Source organism: Taudactylus pleione, unplaced genomic scaffold, assembly GCF_031769625.1.
Source record: "Taudactylus pleione unplaced genomic scaffold, aTauple2 ptg000321l, whole genome shotgun sequence".
NCBI lineage: Eukaryota > Metazoa > Chordata > Amphibia > Anura > Myobatrachidae > Taudactylus > Taudactylus pleione.
In genome coordinates, this window is record NW_028284722.1 from 5,135,240 (window position 1) to 5,155,797 (window position 20,558).

At 39.8% G+C, this 20,558-nt stretch overlaps 1 protein-coding gene and 1 pseudogene across 3 annotated transcripts in view; one reads left to right on the forward strand and one right to left on the reverse strand.

The window, feature by feature from the left end:
- Positions 1–20,558, forward strand: part of ZFAT (zinc finger and AT-hook domain containing) — a 214,268-nt gene that overhangs the window by 121,560 nt on the left and 72,150 nt on the right. For all 3 annotated transcript variants that reach the window (XM_088443007.1, XM_088443006.1, XM_088443005.1), the window contains exon 12: positions 12,370–12,508. In XM_088443007.1, the coding sequence (XP_088299133.1) occupies positions 12,370–12,508 (139 nt within the window). The remainder of the gene's footprint in view (positions 1–12,369; positions 12,509–20,558) is intronic.
- On the reverse strand, positions 11,028–11,145 carry LOC148509530 (5S ribosomal RNA; annotated as a pseudogene).

Below are 20,558 nucleotides of genomic sequence, written 5' to 3' on the forward strand. Positions count from 1 at the left end.
ATTTACCATCTGCTCTCAAACATTTTCTCCACCTCTCAACCCAAGGTGTGAATCCACTTTGGAAAAATTCCAGTGGTTGGTGTTTGACCCAGGAACGTATGGCGTTTTTAACAACCTCTATGTCTTCAAAATGTTGACCACGGTAACAGTTTTTGAGAGGGCCAAACAGATGAAAGTAAGAAGGGGCCAAATCAGGACTGTATGGTGGATGTGGCATTATTGCCCATCCCATTTTGGCAATGGCCTCAGATGTTGCCATCGAAGTGTGAGGTCTGGCATTGTCGCGGTGTAAGATGACATTTGACAGTCGAATTATTGACCTTTTTTTGCGGATGGCTTCTTTCAACTTCTTAAGTGTAATAATGTATCGATCACTGTTGATTGATTGGTTTTGTTCCAAGTAATCAATGAGAATAACACCTCGGCAATCCCAGAAGAATGTGGTCATGACTTAGTTTAAATCACAGCGATCCGTAAACAATTTTGGCCTAGGTGAACTTAGGTGTTTCCATTGCTTTGCTTGGGCCTTTGTTTCTGGGTCATAAAGGAATACCCAGGTCTCATCTTCTGTAATGACATTTTCCAAAATTGTCTCAGGGTTGGCTTCAAAGTTGGTCAAAAGGTCATTGCACACTTCCACCCTCTGGGCCTTATGATCCCTGGTTAGTTGCTTTGGAACCCATTTTGACACAAACTTTACGCTATCCCAAATCATTGATTAGTGTTTCTACAGTGCCATGACTACATTCCAGTGCATCATTGACATCTCTGATGGTCACACAATGGTCTTTCTGAATCATGGCATCGACACTGTGTCGGTTCTCCGCTGTCACTGCAGTTGATGGTCTGCCACCACGAGGTTTGTCGCACACGGACGATTCTCCCAATTGAAAACGCTTCATCTACCTTCTGACATTGCTATAGTCAGTTGTACGCTCACCATACACTTTTTTCAGTCTTCTGTGGATTTCTGTAGCACTACAGCCTTCTTTTCCCAGAAATTCAATGACTGCTCTTTGTTTCATCTTGGATTCCATGGTATTTCGTGGACTACCGAAACAAAACTACATATATAGTTAGCACACATATTAAACTACAAACTGACAAAGTTTCAAATAAATGTTGCATATTATTTCAGAGTTATGAGCATTTAGGCATTACTTATTGAACAACCCTCGTAAATATACTATATACCACGTTGTTTATACAGTTTCTCACGTTCTTCTGCAAATATACTATATACCACGTTGTTTATACAGTTTCTCACGTTCTTCTGCAAATATACTATATACCATGTTATTTATACAGTTTCTCACGTTCTCCTGCAAATATACTATATACCACGTTATTTATACAGTTTCTCACGTTCTCCTGCAAATATACTATATACCATGTTATTTATACAGTTTCTCACGTACTCCTGCAAATATACTATATACCCCGTTGTTTATACAGTTGCTCACGTTCTCCTGCAAATATACTATATACCACGTTATTTATACAGTTTCTCACGTACTCCTGCAAATATACTATATACCACGTTGTTTATACAGTTTCTCACGTTCTTCTGCAAATATACTATATACCACGTTGTTTATACAGTTTCTAACGTTCTTCTGCAAATATACTATATACCACGTTATTTATACAGTTTCTCACGTTCTTCTGCAAATATATACTATATACCACGTTTAAACAGTTTCTCACGTTCTTTTGCAAATATACTATATACCACGTTATTTATACAGTTTCTCACGTTCTTCTGCAAATATACTATATACCACGTTATTTATACAGTTTCTCACGTTCTGCAAATATACTATATACCACGTTATTTATACAGTTTCTCACGTTCTTCTGCAAATATATACTATATACCACGTTTAAACAGTTTCTCACGTTCTTTTGCAAATATACTGTATACCCCGTTATTTATTCAGTTTCTCACGTTCTCCTGCAAATATACTATATACCCCGTTATTTATACAGTTTCTCACGTTCTCCTGCAAATATACTATATACCACGTTGTTTATACAGTTTCTCACGTTCTTTTGCAAATATACTGTATACCACGTTATTTATACAGTTTCTCACGTTCTCCTGCAAATATGCTATATACCATGTTATTTATACAGTTTCTCACGTTCTCCTGCAAATATACTATATACCATGTTATTTATACAGTTTCTCACGTTCTCCTGCAAATATACTATATACCCCGTTATTTATACAGTTTCTCACGTTCTCCTGCAAATATACTATATACCACGTTATTTATAGAGTTTCTCACGTTCTGCAAATATACTATATACCACGTTATTTATACAGTTTCTCACATTCTTTTGCAAATATACTATATACCATGTTATTTATACAGTTTCTCACGTTCTGCAAATATACTATATACCATGTTGTTTATACTGTTTCTCACGTTCTTCTGCAAATATACTATATACCCCGTTATTTATACAGTTTCTCACGTTCTCCTGCAAATATACTATATACCACGTTATTTATAGAGTTTCTCACATTCTTTTGCAAATATACTATATACCACGTTATTTATACAGTTTCTCACGTTCTGCAAATATACTATATACCCCGTTATTTATACAGTTTCTCACGTTCTCCTGCAAATATACTATATACCATGTTATTTATACAGTTTCTCACGTTCTCCTGCAAATATACTATATACCATGTTATTTATACAGTTTCTCACGTTCTCCTGCAAATATACTATATACCACGTTATTTATACAGTTTCTCACGTTCTGCAAATATACTGTATACCATGTTATTTATACAGTTTCTCACGTTCTCCTGCAAATATACTATATACCATGTTATTTATACAGTTTCTCACGTTCTCCTGCAAATATACTGTATACCACGTTATTTATACAGTTTCTCACGTTCTCCTGCAAATATACTATATACCATGTTATTTATACAGTTTCTCACGTTCTCCTGCAAATATACTGTATACCACGTTATTTATACAGTTTCTCACGTTCTCCTGCAAATATACTATATACCATGTTATTTATACAGTTTCTCACGTTCTTCTGCAAATATACTATATACCATGTTATTTATACAGTTTCTCACGTTCTCCTGCAAATATACTATATACCCCGTTATTTATACAGTTTCTCACGTTCTCCTGCAAATATACTATATACCACGTTATTTATAGAGTTTCTCACGTTCTTCTGCAAATATACTATATACCACGTTATTTATACAGTTTCTCACGTTCTCCTGCAAATATACTATATACCACGTTGTTTATACTGTTTCTCACGTTCTTCTGCAAATATACTATATACCACGTTATTTATACAGTTTCTCACGTTCTCCTGCAAATATACTATATACCACGTTGTTTATACTGTTTCTCACGTTCTTCTGCAAATATACTATATACCCCGTTGTTTATACTGTTTCTCACGTTCTTCTGCAAATATACTATATACCCCGTTATTTATACAGTTTCTCACGTTCTCCTGCAAATATACTATATACCCCGTTATTTATACAGTTTCTCACGTTCTCCTGCAAATATGCTATATACCCCGTTATTTATACAGTTTCTCACGTTCTCCTGCAAATATGCTATATACCCCGTTATTTATACAGTTTCTCACGTTTTCCTGCAAATATACTGTATACCCCGTTATTTATACAGTTTCTCACGTTCTGCAAATATACTATATACCACGTTATTTATACAGTTTCTCACGGTCTCCTGCAAATATACTGTATACCCCGTTATTTATACAGTTTCTCACGTTCTGCAAATATACTATATGCCCCGTTATTTATACAGTTTCTCACGTTCTCCTGCAAATATACTATATACCCCGTTATTTATACAGTTTCTCACGTTCTCCTGCAAATATACTATATACCATGTTGTTTATTCAGTTTCTCACGTTCTCCTGCAAATATACTGTATACCCCGTTATTTATACAGTTTCTCACGTTCTCCTGCAAATATACTATATACCACGTTATTTATACAGTTTCTCACGTTCTCCTGCAAATATACTGTATACCCCGTTATTTATACAGTTTCTCACGTTCTCCTGCAAATATACTATATACCACGTTATTTATACAGTTTCTCACGTTCTCCTGCAAATATACTATATACCCCGTTATTTATACAGTTTCTCACGTTCTGCAAATATACTATATACCCCGTTATTTATACAGTTTCTCACGTTCTCCTGCAAACATACTATATACCCCGTTATTTATACAGTTTCTCACGTTCTCCTGCAAATATACTATATACCACGTTGTTTATACAGTTTCTCACGTTCTTCTGCAAATATACTGTATACCCCGTTATTTATACAGTTTCTCACGTTCTCCTGCAAATATACTATATACCATGTTATTTATACAGTTTCTCACGTTCTCCTGCAAATATACTATATACCACGTAATTTATACAGTTTCTCACGTTCTGCAAATATACTATATACCCCGTTGTTTATACAGTTTCTCACGTTCTTCTGCAAATATACTATATACCACGTTATTTATACAGTTTCTCACGTTCTCCTGCAAATATACTATATACCATGTTATTTATACAGTTTCTCACGTTCTCCTGCAAATATACTATATACCACGTTATTTATACAGTTTCTCACGTTCTTCTGCAAATATACTATATACCACGTTATTTATACAGTTTCTCACGTTCTGCAAATATACTATATACCACGTTATTTATACAGTTTCTCACGTTCTGCAAATATACTGTATACCCCGTTATTTATACAGTTGCTCACGTTCTTCTGCAAATATACTGTATACCACGTTATTTATACAGTTTCTCACGTTCTGCAAATATACTGTATACCATGTTATTTATACAGTTTCTCACGTTCTCCTGCAAATATACTATATACCCCGTTGTTTATACAGTTGCTCACGTTCTCCTGCAAATATACTATATACCACGTTATTTATACAGTTTCTCACGTTCTGCAAATATACTATATACCCCGTTGTTTATACAGTTTCTCACGTTCTCCTGCAAATATACTATATACCATGTTATTTATACAGTTTCTCACGTTCTCCTGCAAATATACTATATACCCCGTTATTTATACAGTTTCTCACGTTCTGCAAATATACTGTATACCACGTTATTTATACAGTTTCTCACGTTCTCCTGCAAATATACTATATACCACGTTATTTATACAGTTTCTCACGTTCTCCTGCAAATATACTATATACCATGTTATTTATACAGTTTCTCACGTTCTCCTGCAAATATACTATATACCATGTTATTTATACAGTTTCTCACGTTCTCCTGCAAATATACTATATACCATGTTATTTATACAGTTTCTCACGTTCTCCTACAAATATACTATATAACACGTTATTTATACAGTTTCTCACGTTCTGCAAATATACTGTATACCACGTTATTTATACAGTTTCTCACGTTCTCCTGCAAATATACTATATACCACGTTATTTATACAGTTTCTCACGTTCTCCTGCAAATATACTATATACCATGTTATTTATACAGTTTCTCACGTACTCCTGCAAATATACTATATACCATGTTATTTATACAGTTTCTCACGTTCTCCTGCAAATATACTATATACCACGTTATTTATACAGTTTCTCACGTTCTCCTGCAAATATACTATATAACACGTTATTTATACAGTTTCTCACGTTCTGCAAATATACTGTATACCATGTTATTTATACAGTTTCTCACGTTCTCCTGCAAATATACTGTATACCACGTTATTTATACAGTTTCTCACGTTCTCCTGCAAATATACTATATACCACGTTGTTTATACAGTTTCTCACGTTCTTTTGCAAATATACTGTATACCACGTTATTTATACAGTTTCTCACGTTCTCCTGCAAATATACTATATACCATGTTATTTATACAGTTTCTCACGTTCTCCTGCAAATATACTGTATACCCCGTTATTTATACAGTTTCTCATGTTCTTTTGCAAATATACTATATACCCCGTTATTTATACAGTTTCTCACGTTCTTCTGCAAATATACTGTATACCCCGTTATTTATACAGTTTCTCACGTTCTCCTGCAAATATACTATATACCATGTTATTTATACAGTTTCTCACGTTCTCCTGCAAATATACTATATACCACGTTATTTATACAGTTTCTCACGTTCTGCAAATATACTATATACCACGTTATTTATACAGTTTCTCACGTTCTTCTGCAAATATACTATATACCACGTTGTTTATACAGTTTCTCACGTTCTTCTGCAAATATACTATATACCACGTTATTTATACAGTTTCTCACGTTCTCCTGCAAATATACTATATACCACGTTATTTATACAGTTTCTCACGTTCTCCTGCAAATATGCTATATACCCCGTTATTTATACAGTTTCTCACGTTCTCCTGCAAATATACTATATACCACGTTATTTATACAGTTTCTCACGTTCTTCTGCAAATATACTATATACCACGTTATTTATACAGTTTCTCACGTTCTGCAAATATACTATATACCACGTTATTTATACAGTTTCTCACGTTCTGCAAATATACTGTATACCCCGTTATTTATACAGTTGCTCACGTTCTTCTGCAAATATACTGTATACCACGTTATTTATACAGTTTCTCACGTTCTGCAAATATACTGTATACCACGTTATTTATACAGTTTCTCACGTTCTCCTGCAAATATACTATATACCCCGTTGTTTATACAGTTGCTCACGTTCTCCTGCAAATATACTATATACCACGTTATTTATACAGTTTCTCACGTTCTGCAAATATACTATATACCCCGTTGTTTATACAGTTTCTCACGTTCTCCTGCAAATATACTATATACCATGTTATTTATACAGTTTCTCACGTTCTCCTGCAAATATACTATATACCCCGTTATTTATACAGTTTCTCACGTTCTGCAAATATACTGTATACCACGTTATTTATACAGTTTCTCACGTTCTCCTGCAAATATACTATATACCACGTTATTTATACAGTTTCTCACGTTCTCCTGCAAATATACTATATACCATGTTATTTATACAGTTTCTCACGTTCTCCTGCAAATATACTATATACCATGTTATTTATACAGTTTCTCACGTACTCCTGCAAATATACTATATACCATGTTATTTATACAGTTTCTCACGTTCTCCTGCAAATATACTATATACCATGTTATTTATACAGTTTCTCACGTTCTCCTGCAAATATACTATATAACACGTTATTTATACAGTTTCTCACGTTCTGCAAATATACTGTATACCATGTTATTTATACAGTTTCTCACGTTCTCCTGCAAATATACTATATACCACGTTATTTATACAGTTTCTCACGTTCTCCTGCAAATATACTATATACCACGTTGTTTATACAGTTTCTCACGTTCTTTTGCAAATATACTGTATACCACGTTATTTATACAGTTTCTCACGTTCTCCTGCAAATATACTATATACCATGTTATTTATACAGTTTCTCACGTTCTCCTGCAAATATACTATATACCACGTTATTTATACAGTTTCTCACGTTCTTCTGCAAATATACTATATACCACGTTATTTATACAGTTTCTCACGTTCTGCAAATATACTATATACCACGTTATTTATACAGTTTCTCACGTTCTGCAAATATACTGTATACCCCGTTATTTATACAGTTGCTCACGTTCTTCTGCAAATATACTGTATACCACGTTATTTATACAGTTTCTCACGTTCTGCAAATATACTGTATACCATGTTATTTATACAGTTTCTCACGTTCTCCTGCAAATATACTATATACCCCGTTGTTTATACAGTTGCTCACGTTCTCCTGCAAATATACTATATACCACGTTATTTATACAGTTTCTCACGTTCTGCAAATATACTATATACCCCGTTGTTTATACAGTTTCTCACGTTCTCCTGCAAATATACTATATACCATGTTATTTATACAGTTTCTCACGTTCTCCTGCAAATATACTATATACCCCGTTATTTATACAGTTTCTCACGTTCTGCAAATATACTGTATACCACGTTATTTATACAGTTTCTCACGTTCTCCTGCAAATATACTATATACCACGTTATTTATACAGTTTCTCACGTTCTCCTGCAAATATACTATATACCATGTTATTTATACAGTTTCTCACGTTCTCCTGCAAATATACTATATACCATGTTATTTATACAGTTTCTCACGTACTCCTGCAAATATACTATATACCATGTTATTTATACAGTTTCTCACGTTCTCCTGCAAATATACTATATACCATGTTATTTATACAGTTTCTCACGTTCTCCTGCAAATATACTATATAACACGTTATTTATACAGTTTCTCACGTTCTGCAAATATACTGTATACCATGTTATTTATACAGTTTCTCACGTTCTCCTGCAAATATACTATATACCACGTTATTTATACAGTTTCTCACGTTCTCCTGCAAATATACTATATACCACGTTGTTTATACAGCTTCTCACGTTCTTTTGCAAATATACTGTATACCACGTTATTTATACAGTTTCTCACGTTCTCCTGCAAATATACTATATACCATGTTATTTATACAGTTTCTCACGTTCTCCTGCAAATATACTATATACCACGTTATTTATACAGTTTCTCACGTTCTCCTGCAAATATACTGTATACCCCGTTATTTATACAGTTTCTCATGTTCTTTTGCAAATATACTATATACCCCGTTATTTATACAGTTTCTCACGTTCTCCTGCAAATATACTGTATACCCCGTTATTTATACAGTTTCTCACGTTCTCCTGCAAATATACTATATACCCAGTTGTTTCTATACTTCTGGCTTCTAAAGTGGGCCCTTTAACGCTGTATTTGAAAGTCGACTACATTTTTAATTCTGTTGCGGACTGGCAAAACCCCAAAGCAATAATAAAGGCTGGACAGAGCTAATTCGCCAAGACTTTTAGCGCAGGGCGGCTCACAGCTGTGTCGGTTGCGTTCCGCAGCGCATTGTATAGTCGGAGCAGATGAAAGACATGAATGCTTTATAAATAAACCTGCCATTAGACTTGCTCCTGATGCTGAGGTTTACAGCGTTTCTATAGAAACGTCCCAACTCGGAGACGAGAAGTGCTGAATAGGTTCCCAGCAGCGTATATAATGCACCTACAAACTGACTACCTGTCAGCAACGGGGCTGAACGGAAATGACAAATTGCAGCAAAGGCAAAGTGACAGTTACATAATCCTCAGATAATAGCCAGCAGCCGCCTGCTATCCACAGCCGACACTTTGTGTGAATTGCCTCCGGAGGGGCTCGTCTCCGGCACGCAGTGCTAAAACACCAGTTATAGGTTTGTGGGCTGAGGGGGGAGATATCGCCTGGGGGGAGATATCGCCTAAGCCTGTGGTTTTATTCACCCCAGCGATGGCTCAAACGGTCCAGGATTTCTGGATGTTATCGTAGGTGTGCAGATTGTCAGGGCGGCATTGTGGCAGAGTTTGAGGTGACAATTTGTCTATGTCCATGAATATTACGTATCTCGCTGTTCTTACTGTTAGTGGAGTTTTTTTCACAATAGGTAACTGATTTAGCGTTCTGTTATATGTATTGTTACTATTTCTTTTCATAACACACTTTGACGGTTATGGTGCTTTGCACGGGGATACAAAGTTCTTCCTCACAGATGCAATGCACAATATACATACACTACTCTGCATTATATAAACAGGAAAAATGGACAAAGCAAAGAAAAAAAAAATATTTACTTTAAAAGAAAAACTGATACAGTATGTAGCCTGATGTTTTCTCTGCTATGTCTCTGGTCTGGCTCGTACGAAGTGGCTGTATTTTAAATGATATCTTCATCCAGTCTATTCAATGCAGAGATGACGGGCATGAAAGGATGTGCGGCAGCCTAGCCGGACGATTGCGGGTTAGTAGCAGAATTTGCGCCTGGAAAATCCAATTAGTGCTGCAGATGGGACAATGTAAAATGTACACCCACCTCAAGCCGGGTACACACTGGGCGATATATAGGCCATTCGATTGCGAGCGCGTCGGCAGGTGTGTACCCCCCCATAGGTCAGTGAATAACGTAATTGAGACATATCGCAGCAGAGGGCCAATATATATGCAGATATAACATAGCATCTGCTGGTTTGTACGGGCTACCTGCCGATCTCCCGTATACACGTGCTGCAGGAACCTGGCGGTGAGTGGCAGCTCGACTGCCCGACCAGTTATTACGCCAGGCCTGACACATCAAGCAGACGATTGGCATCGGGGATCGGCCAAACCATCGGCCTAGTGTGTACCCAGCATTTGGTTCTCGGGCTAGGGGTTTACATTATTAGACAGGGTGCGACTTTTGGCGGTCGCATGTGCCAGCTCTAAGCCCTTCCCTGGTGTACATCCGTGCGTATGAACATGCAAGGACTGCTACGTCCACTGTCAGCGTCTGTAGATGATGTCATCTGGCGCACCATCGAAAGACTTTCCATCCAAGTATGGCCTCCGATGTGAACGATAAAACACTCTAGCGATAGGCCCGCGACACTCCCATTATTTCTCGTCTTCAGTGCCACCTCCCAATCAACACCCGGGAGTGCCCAGCACTCTTCCAAGATATTTCTGATACTGTGTATAAACTGCAGCTGCTACACAGTCGGTAACGCATGCGCCATGCAAGATATTAGCAAGATTTATGCACACTCAGCAGCAAAAACATCGCTGGATACCGGTATTACGAGCGACTGTGAATCAGACCCAATATGTTTATCTGTAGTAATAGTGGGAACTGAAGCCACACAAACATAATGTTGTCACAGAAGTAACTTTCTTTTAGTTTTATAAAGCTCTGAGAAATGCACAATTGAATCTTGCATTGTGTGTGTGTATATATATATATATATATAGTACAAAACTGGATAGGATAAGTTATGATAATTCCATGATACAGCACCAGGTCTTCCTAGGTGGTCTCCCACTCAAGTACTGGCCTGGCCTACACTGCTTAGCTTCAAAGATCAGACGGTATAAGGCGTATCCAGTGTAGTATGGCTGTAGCGAAGGAGAAAACGTATCCAAGTATGGTAGTCCTAATTATCCTAACTGATTCTTGTCCTTTCGCGTTTGTCGGCTTTTCTTGTCCACTGTTTCTATGTATCTACACGGTTGATGGATTTCAACAGTTTGCTCGACATGTTTATTTTAGCATCATGGAGTGATCCTTGAATAGTCTCACCTCGGATTACAACTATGTTATAGATCCAGCTATGGTCTAATTTGCTACTCTGCTGTGATTACTGTCACTCCTTATCTCATTCTCATATGTTACATCTTGTTTGACAGGACCACTCTTCACCATGCATTTTGGTTTGCCATGTCCAGTATAGCTACACAGTGTTTTACCAATTTATTAAATTCAGTTCATTGGTTCACTGTATCTCCTTGCTTACATGATTCATTATTCGTGAATATAGCCAGAACCTTTTTTTACTTTGTGTCATGGACATTTATAATTAGTATGGCTATGCAGTGGTTAACATATCTGTTTTACTTTATGAGCTCACTGTCTACATATTTATATATATCTTGATTTAGTGCCGAGGGTTTTGTACCTTATGATGATGTCCATGATCGCGCTCACATTTATGATTACTATTAACCACGTCACACTATGTCAAATGTCTCCAGTTATGTATTTATTGTACCTTGTTATACTGTGGGGAATTATTGTTTTAGTTATACACATGTATCACTTTGCCACTCTGTTTATCGTTTATTCTCACATGTATGCCGCCAATTGCACTGTTTTGCTGCCTGTTCTTATTGGGCAGTGTAACATCGCTGCAACATGTCAGCATGGGCCGCATGCTCTCTCTCCAACTAGCGTTGAAGCGGTGGGGAGTGCAGCATGCCGCGGCTGTATATCTATGTTTGTATCCCCTCAGCGGGTTGCCCTGGTTACTCACCATGGCAACCACGCTCAGTGCGGCTACGTCAGTGTGTCAGCGCTCTGTCCCGCCCTGATGACGTCATCATCGGCGTGGTCAGCGCTACACAGGATCACTATGGGATGTCACTGGGTATAAAGGTATGCACTGTATCTTCTGTTCTCAGTTCTTGATAAGTCGCCAGACTGAAACGTTGAACTTTGACCTGCTGTGTCGTGAGTCGCATTGTGCAGGGCTTATGTACAATGCTTTTAGTTTATCTATGTTTTCCAAGCTGTTTTTTTTTTTTCCTATGTTGTTCTGAAAATGTAACCTGTTTTCTTTATATACTTGCAGCCGTTCGGCTGTGCCTTATGCCATTATTCTTGCAATATACCGGGCTCACTGAAGCGACATTACAACAAAAAGCACCCTAATGAAGAATGTGTGAACTCCAGCTCAGGAGAGATCACGACAGAAGCCCTCGTCCTCCAAGGTAATTAGTAATTGTAAATTAAAATCTTTCAAAATGTATTCTAATTAAAATCTGTTGGAAGCACAATAGTTTTGTTTATCTTTTGCCTTATCCCATCCTATCCCCAGCTCCTGTCTGCGTGATTTATGTTACTTGCACACTGCTGGTGAACTTTGGGGACTAAGGTCCTGGTTCCGATCCGGACGCAAATGCCGTCTCAGCTGCGATCTCTCGCAGATTGCAATTGCGAAAATTTGCTAATGACTCGCCGTCCACAGCTTAGACACGCCCACTGAAAGCATCTCACATCCGCCGGTAACACACAAAACCGGAAACATGGGATGCAAATCAGGCGGCCATCAGCCTTTTGAGTAGGTCGAAGCTGCCACAGACATAGCGAGTATCCAGGCCCGCAGAGGGCTGTCCTGCTGCGAGCAAGGACGCAGTGGCTAATTTATTGACACCCAGAAAACTGCGCTTAAACTCTACCAACACGCCTTTGTTTTTCTAACCAGCCCCCATTACCTCCCCCAAACGGTGACCGCCTGCCACTCTCTTTGCTAGTGAAACCTCTGTATGAGCGTAATCGCACTTCAATCACTGCGCGTGCGGCTTACGCGCAAAGGCTAACCATCACGGTCTGCGAAAATGTCAGCATTAGCATCCTGAACGGAATCTGGTCGTAAGTCAAAAGTGAACTTATTTTGCTTGAGGAATAATTAGCGCAGAACAGTCTAATACTCAGCCAGTAGCATCAAATGAAAGTGTGTGTGTGTGTGTGTGTGTGTGACACTTTTAAACTATACTTATTTCTGTAGATCAAACTCCTTCCATCTGAATCCGCTGTGCAGTACTGTAGATGAGTGAGGATTGTGTGTCTTTTCCCGTTTTTCCTAGTTTAGGGTAGGGAACGTGTGGCACTTCAGCTGCTGTGGAACTACAAATCCCAGTATGTTTGGCCACAGTTTTGCTGTTAGGACATGATAAAACTGTAAAAAGACAATAGAACGAGTGCTCCCAAAAACTTCCATCAGTCCGTCCGGAGAATACAAAAAACCTTATATGTATAAGGTCCAATGTTTTTTTTCAGAGTGTATATCAAAAAAAAACATAAGTATCATGAAAAACGTTTACTTAAGCGAGTACAATCCAAGATGACAATCGAGAAATTCTCTTCTGCCCAAGAAAATCCTTTTCCACCGAATCTTTCACCTTCGTAATACCTCAAAGACATGAGATAAACCAGGGCTTGACAAATCCCGGGGGCCAGGTCGCCATGGCTACCAGATTTTGCAGTGAGGGAGGAAGCAGATCCTCATCAGCTCTGGCGGAGATTTGTGCCTATAGTATTGCGGTGTTCATATCACGCACAGAAGTGCATGTGCTGAGTGTCGCCTGAGGTGACTGCTGTGCCTCTGTCCGTCCCGACCTCCTCTGATCCATGCTGTCTGTTTTAAGGTGCGTACACACTGGGCGATAAAGTGGACGACTCAACGATAACGATATCGTTATCGTTCAGTCGTCCACTTTATCGTCCATATTTAACCCCAAAAAGATGAACGATAACGACGACGCGCGTTCCCGCAGGTTGTTCGTCATTATCGTTCATCGGGCTGACATGCAGGCCAACCTGACGATCTCGTCAGGTTGCTGCATGTTGGGGAATGGGGGAGAGAGCCCGGCGCTGAACGATATCGTTAATGATATCGTTCAGCGGCTGTGCTCAATGTCATGAGCGACATTGAGCACAGCCTGCCGGGGACAACACTACACGATATCGCTCAGGGAGCATATCGTGTAGTGTGTACCCACCATTAGTCTACGCTGATCCTCCTGTACGTCCCGGCTGTCTCCAATCTCCGACTGCGTAGAGTTCTCCGGTAGTAGGGTCTATGCGTGGCCAGGGATTGCGGAGCGGCTTCAGAGGGATAGTGGTGTGACCGCGAGGGGAGGGGGGTTTTGTTGTACTTTCTGGCACCATTGGTTTATGTGAAATGTGACCCGTTATTACTGGGAGGGTGGAGCAGAGGAGCTGTGCAGAGCAGTAAGGGGGGCCTCCATTTTACTGTATCCATTCAACTGTGAGCATTTTGTGGACTAGTATAGTGTGTATAACAGTTGTATAACACACACAGATGTGCTCCTCACTCACTCCTGTAATATTTTAGGAGGGGGGCGGTGGTCTGGCTCCTACAATTTCATCCTGGCTCCTAGATTTTAGAAAATATTGTCAAGCCCTGAGATAAACCACTTCTCATAGTGCAAGTCAGTTGGTTCAGACAGAAATCTGTGAAAATTTTAAAAAATATGTACTGTGTACCCTTATAAGACCCGGAATAGGCCAATCAGACAGCAGAGGAAGTATAAATGAATAGTCCTCCATGTCTCCTTCAAGCCTTTAAACGAGATTTCATTTGTTTTTACATCAAAGAAATAAAATGTTTTCTCTCATAGCGTAAAAATTTATTATTTATTTACATATTATCATAAAAAATAAAAACCACCCAAAAATTAGCTTAGTGCCATGTGTGGCCTGTTACAAAGGCACAGTTATCAGCGAGACAGGTAAGTGCAGTCCCGGGTATCAAACCTCTCTCCTGGAGATCAAGTGTCTCTGCGTCCAGTCACACCTAGCAACAAGTCCTGTACAACCATCAACGCGTTTCGACTAGCAAGTGTCTTCCTCAGGGTGTCATGGTGGTGTACAAGCAACATATTTATAGTGAAAACCGCCATTCACGCCCACTTCCTGTTCCCCAGTGGGTGGAGTCAAACCCTGACACTCAATAGTAAACTTAAAACAAGAAATAATAACACAATATGCACCGATATAAGCAACCTCCATGGTCTGGCATAATTGGTAAGCCCTTGGGTCATACCGCCTGTGGCACTAAAATGCAACATAATAGCGATAACAGTAAATTTCGTTAAAAGAAAAAAACAGAAGAGGATTTCTCGATTGTCATCGTGGATTACACTCTCTTAATTGCATGTTTTTTCATGATACTTGAGTTTTGTTTTTTTATATACACTCTGAAAAAACATTGGACCTTTATACATATAAGGTTTTGCATTCTCCGGACGGACTGATCCTAATTTTTGGGAGAGCTTTTTCTATTGCCTTTTACATATGTGATTTTAGTAGTTAAGCGATCATTACTGAGAATTAAGCTGCCACCCCGGTTTTTGAAGCGCAGGGAATCCTATTTTTTTTCTCTGCACATGGTAAAACTGTGACGGGAGAGTCTGAGATATTTAGTTCCACAGCAGCTGGAGTGCCACACATTGCTTACCCCTGTCCTAGGTTGCAATATCTTTATTTAGAAGTTGTCTAATATTTGCTACTATGGACCATATTCAATTAGTTTCGCCTGCCTGACTTTTCGCCGCCTTTGCGTGTTTTTGATGCGAAAACTTTTCGTGCGCGCATCCGATTTACTCCGTATTCAGTTACCAAACAGGCGAAAACGGGATCCCGACGAATGTGAAATAGGCGAAAAGTGCAAGATGAATTGGGGGAATCACTCTGTACCCCAGAAAAAGATGGTCCGACTTCGTAAATAAGTATGGTAGTTTAGTATTAGCCCTAATTGAACTAATTAGGGTACTTAAGTGGTGGTAATTGCTTGCCATTAGAGTCTTGGTAAAAGTGTTGCAGAATGGCATAAAGCAGTGTTTGTTGGATAAAATCAGTAGTCCCATCAAATTTGGGGTGCTTGACAATGGGTACTAGAATAATTTTATGTCTCTAAAGTGAAGTTAGTGAAGTCATACAAGCACCTGCAATCCCAAAAAACACTTGGCCCCTTCTTAGAGCACCCCCAGAAGCTTATTTCACTAGTTTTTGAAGTCCCCCTACTTTTTTCGTTTTCGCCCCAAATTTCAAAGGCGTTTTTCGGAGTGTTCCTGTGGGGATTTGTACATGTTGGGGGGGGGGGGTTGAGTGGTTTCCAAACATCTGCATCCCAAAATGTAGATTTTGCACTTTTTTTTTTTTTCCTGCTATTCTGTGGAGAAAAAGTATCGCCTATTTCAGTGCCACATAGGCGAAAACAGAATGGAACTGAATATGGAGAAAAAAAAACGGGCAACATTTTTGTAAAAAACAGGCAAAAATGGCTTTTCGCTCCGAATTGATTACGGCCTTATACTGTATGTCTTTTAGGCTAGAGGAGGACATTTGTCACCTGTATGACTCCCAGAATACTGCCTGGAGGGAAACTACAAATAGGTTCCCTTGCTGCTATCCTGCAGGCCACCATATTTTGTTTCCCCCAAATGGAATTACCGGTAATGTAATCATGGCATTCCCATAGCTTGCATACATCCTGATCTTGGTTGACTTTCCCCATGATCTGGATTTTCATCCTGATATGCTGGAGGAATGGGAATTATTCTAATGATAAATGCCTCCACTGCGCGCAGCAGAACAACATTGCAGTATGTGTGCACAAATGCAGCTTGGAGGCCAGATCACATGTAACTGAGTCTGTATACAAAGCACAATGGACCTCGTCGTGGAAAAAAAGCCACGTCCGCTGCATCGTAGCACCTTGTATACAGGTTCAGTCGCACAGTGCAGTCTAGTTAAGTGGTTTGTGACGAAGATGCGTTTTCGGGTGAAAAAGAGACTCGATGCAAGTAGGAACAGGCTGGATATGTTTGGCGCAATTGTAGCAGTAGTACATGAGGACTCATCTGTACATCTTTTATACGTTCCATATTGGGCAATCTGTCGTTTCGAGGCAAATCGGAACGACAAGTCGTGTAGCCTGTATGCCTGACTGCGCGGCCCCGTGGGTTGCATGCGATATCGTGTGATCAGCCGTGCTTCTCGGTCATTCACACTTTATCGTATACGGGGCTGTTTAATTTAATAAAGGAGGGAACGTGTGATCATTCTGTCGTTCTTTAAGGGGTCTATTTACTAAGCAGTGTTAGGAGACAGAGTGAAAAGTGATAAGAAAGTGATAAGGTGCCAGCCAATCAGCTCCCAACTGTCATTTTTCAAACACAGCCTGTGAGATGACAGTTGGGAGCTGATTGGCTGGCACCTTATCACTTTCTTATCACTTTTCACTCTGTCTCCTAACACTGCTTAGTAAATAGACCCAGTAATCTTCTAGCGTGTACCGGCAATCTTGCATGGTCTTAAGTGAAGGTAAATCGCCAAGATTGCTGGGTCGTCTATTGTGTACTCAGCCTTAGACCCAAAAACAAACCAGCTATCGCAGTGCTTCCCAAACTGGGTGCCGCGTGTCACTTGCATTGGTGCAATGAGTTGGTGGTCCAGGATCAAATTCTGTATGGTTCATGTGATAGGCAGCCACCAGCTTTGGTTTTGCCTATCAAAAATACGCAGAAATACAGAATCACGACCCTGTCCACCACTGCGTAACTGACCCTAATGATGACATATATCACAGTTTACTTTAAAATTATGTTTTAAGCTTTTCTCAATAAGAAAGTTTTGGCCTAGGGGTGCTGTGTAAAAAAAAAGAAAATGCTGACTCCGTAGGGTGTCGTGATTCAAGAAATTTGGGAACCACTGAGCTGTCCTATTCCAAGCTGGTCGGTGTTTCACAGAGCTGTCCTTGAAACAGAGTGCATTTAATATTATTAAATACAAATGAAATGAGATTAAAGACCAGCATCTGTTATTTTCCTCTTAAAAATAAACCTTTCCTACTGCAGTCCAAACGTACAGTAAATATCCATTAAGCGAAGTAAGTAGATGGCCGCGACTTCATATAATATAGCTGCTACACAAATGAATTAAGTATTATCAGCTGGTGGCGTGAATCCGCAAACATCCAATCAGAAGTGACTAGTGCTGCAGAATAATATCATCATCGTTGCTTCTTGTTGCTTCAGGCCTCCAGCATGCGTAAGAGATGTACGACTTCCCCTGGTTGGTTGTGCTCCACCGTCAATCAGAAGATATCGTGAACGCTGTGGTCCACATCCTGTTGCGTGTACGGTCAACCGGATGGCCAGGCGATACGTCGTTCCGATTTGGCCTCTGAAAACGTCACCTCTTGCCACTCCCAGCTAATGATATTAAAGGTGGTTGTTCTAGTGTGTACAGGAGCTAGTGTTCATTCTAGCACCTGTCCCCTGTTCTCTTTCCTCCCTGGGGTGTCGCTCCCTGCTCTGGTGCTTCTAGCACACTCAGCTAATGCAACAGACTGCTGAGATACTGTCCAGAGTGCTAGAAGCACCAGAGCAGAGAGCAACACCCCAGGAAGGAAAGAGGAACTGCATCACGGGTTGTGAGAGGTGCAGGGTGCTAGAATGAACACTAGGAGCAACGTTAAATCGTTCTGTCGCTTGAAGGATTATGCAGTGTGTACACTAAATATCGTTTGTTCTGGGCTCAAGGGAAATCGTGTCAACCATGGTGTCAATTGCCCATTGTTCCGTTGTGTACCCGGCGTTCGTGTCTACATAGCGCTCTGACGTAAGCATTGATCCATTGGCCATTGGCTGCGTTCGTTTCCACGTAGCTGTGTCTCAGGTGATAGTGGCTTAAAGAGCAATACAGTCATATGGATTGTATGAAAAAAAAAAAAACTTGCTGAAATATTTTTCATTCCCCGTCACTCTAGCGAATGTGATGTTTAAGCGTTTGTAATTGGACTGATGGCCGAGCTGGTAATGAATTAATTTAAATGCTGCTTTTTTTTTTTAATGCTGTCTAAAATGTAGATGTCTTGCTTAGTTCCATGGCACACACCTTGTTTTCATTAGAAGGATTTTTCGCACAGACTCCTCGTCGCCATGGTTGCGGAACCTCCATTTCAGAAGCCGATAAGGCTGAACTTTCAATTAGCTCGTTTGTGTTTCTTACCTAAGTACTAAATGTGTTGCCTGGGAATTAATTTCCTTCAGTGTCAATCAATTAAATGTTTTACAGTTGCAAATTCCAGGCGAGAGATTCGAGTCTTGTTTGTTGTTTTCTTAATTAATGGCTTCCTTTATAAAGGTTGAATATTTAATTAACGTTGTACATGGCCATAGCTCCTGTCATTAAAAAATTATATCCAAAGTGCTTTTGCAAATTTAGTTCATTCTTCGTAATGAGTACGTACCTCGATGTTTGGCTGTCGTCTTCGCCCGAGCCACCGGGCTGCGGATACGATCCTATTGTCCAATTTGGGAATTAAGTTGTAAGGTTGGCTTTAGTCTTAAAGAGTAATTCCATCCATATCTATCTAATTGTGCGTAAAATTCAGCAAGATAATATAAAATACACTGGCTGCATTAATGCCCCAATCTAGCACGCCCCTCAAGGGGTAAACTCTGTAGGACTGACATTTTGTAGGTAAACCAGTAATACAGAGAATGCAACCTACTCATTCATTGGACATGGGGGGTCATTCAGACCCGGTTGTTAGCGCCGATGCACTCAGACCGGGTCGATGGCCCACCACAGAGCATGTGCACGCCGGCGCCGTCGTGTGCATGCGTGAGACCTGCTACGACCGACGGCACCGGTCGTAGCGGGTCTCGATCCAAAGGGGGCGAGCTGTCGATGTTGATTGACAGCTCGCCCCGTTTGGAAGGCGGGCCGGGGGGGTGGCAGCCCAAACGTAGGCGTTCCCATGGGAACGCCTACCATTTGGGGGAGGCATGACTGACATTACTAGTGATGTCAGTGGAGAGCTTCCGGCTCAGACAGAGCCAGAAGCTCTCCGGGGCTTACGCAAGGGAGACCCTACCCTAGGGTCTCGTCGTAAGCCACGATGGTCTCTGACCATCGCGACCATCACCGGAGCGGTCGTTAGAGCTGTGGGTGTTAACCCAAAGCCTAACGACCGCAACAGAGGCGGGCGGTCCGGATGCAAGCGGCCGCCCAGTTTCTGAGCGACCGCTTGCATCCTCCGACCGCCTCTGAATGAGGCCCATGATCTCACAGATACCAAATGATTGTATTAGGTGTAATTTATTTAAATAACTGGCGTGCGATATATTTATTTATATATATATATATATATATATATATAACTGGTAATAAATAAATTATTAAATATTGGTAGGGCCAACAAAAAAAAAAAAATAGCATTGGACG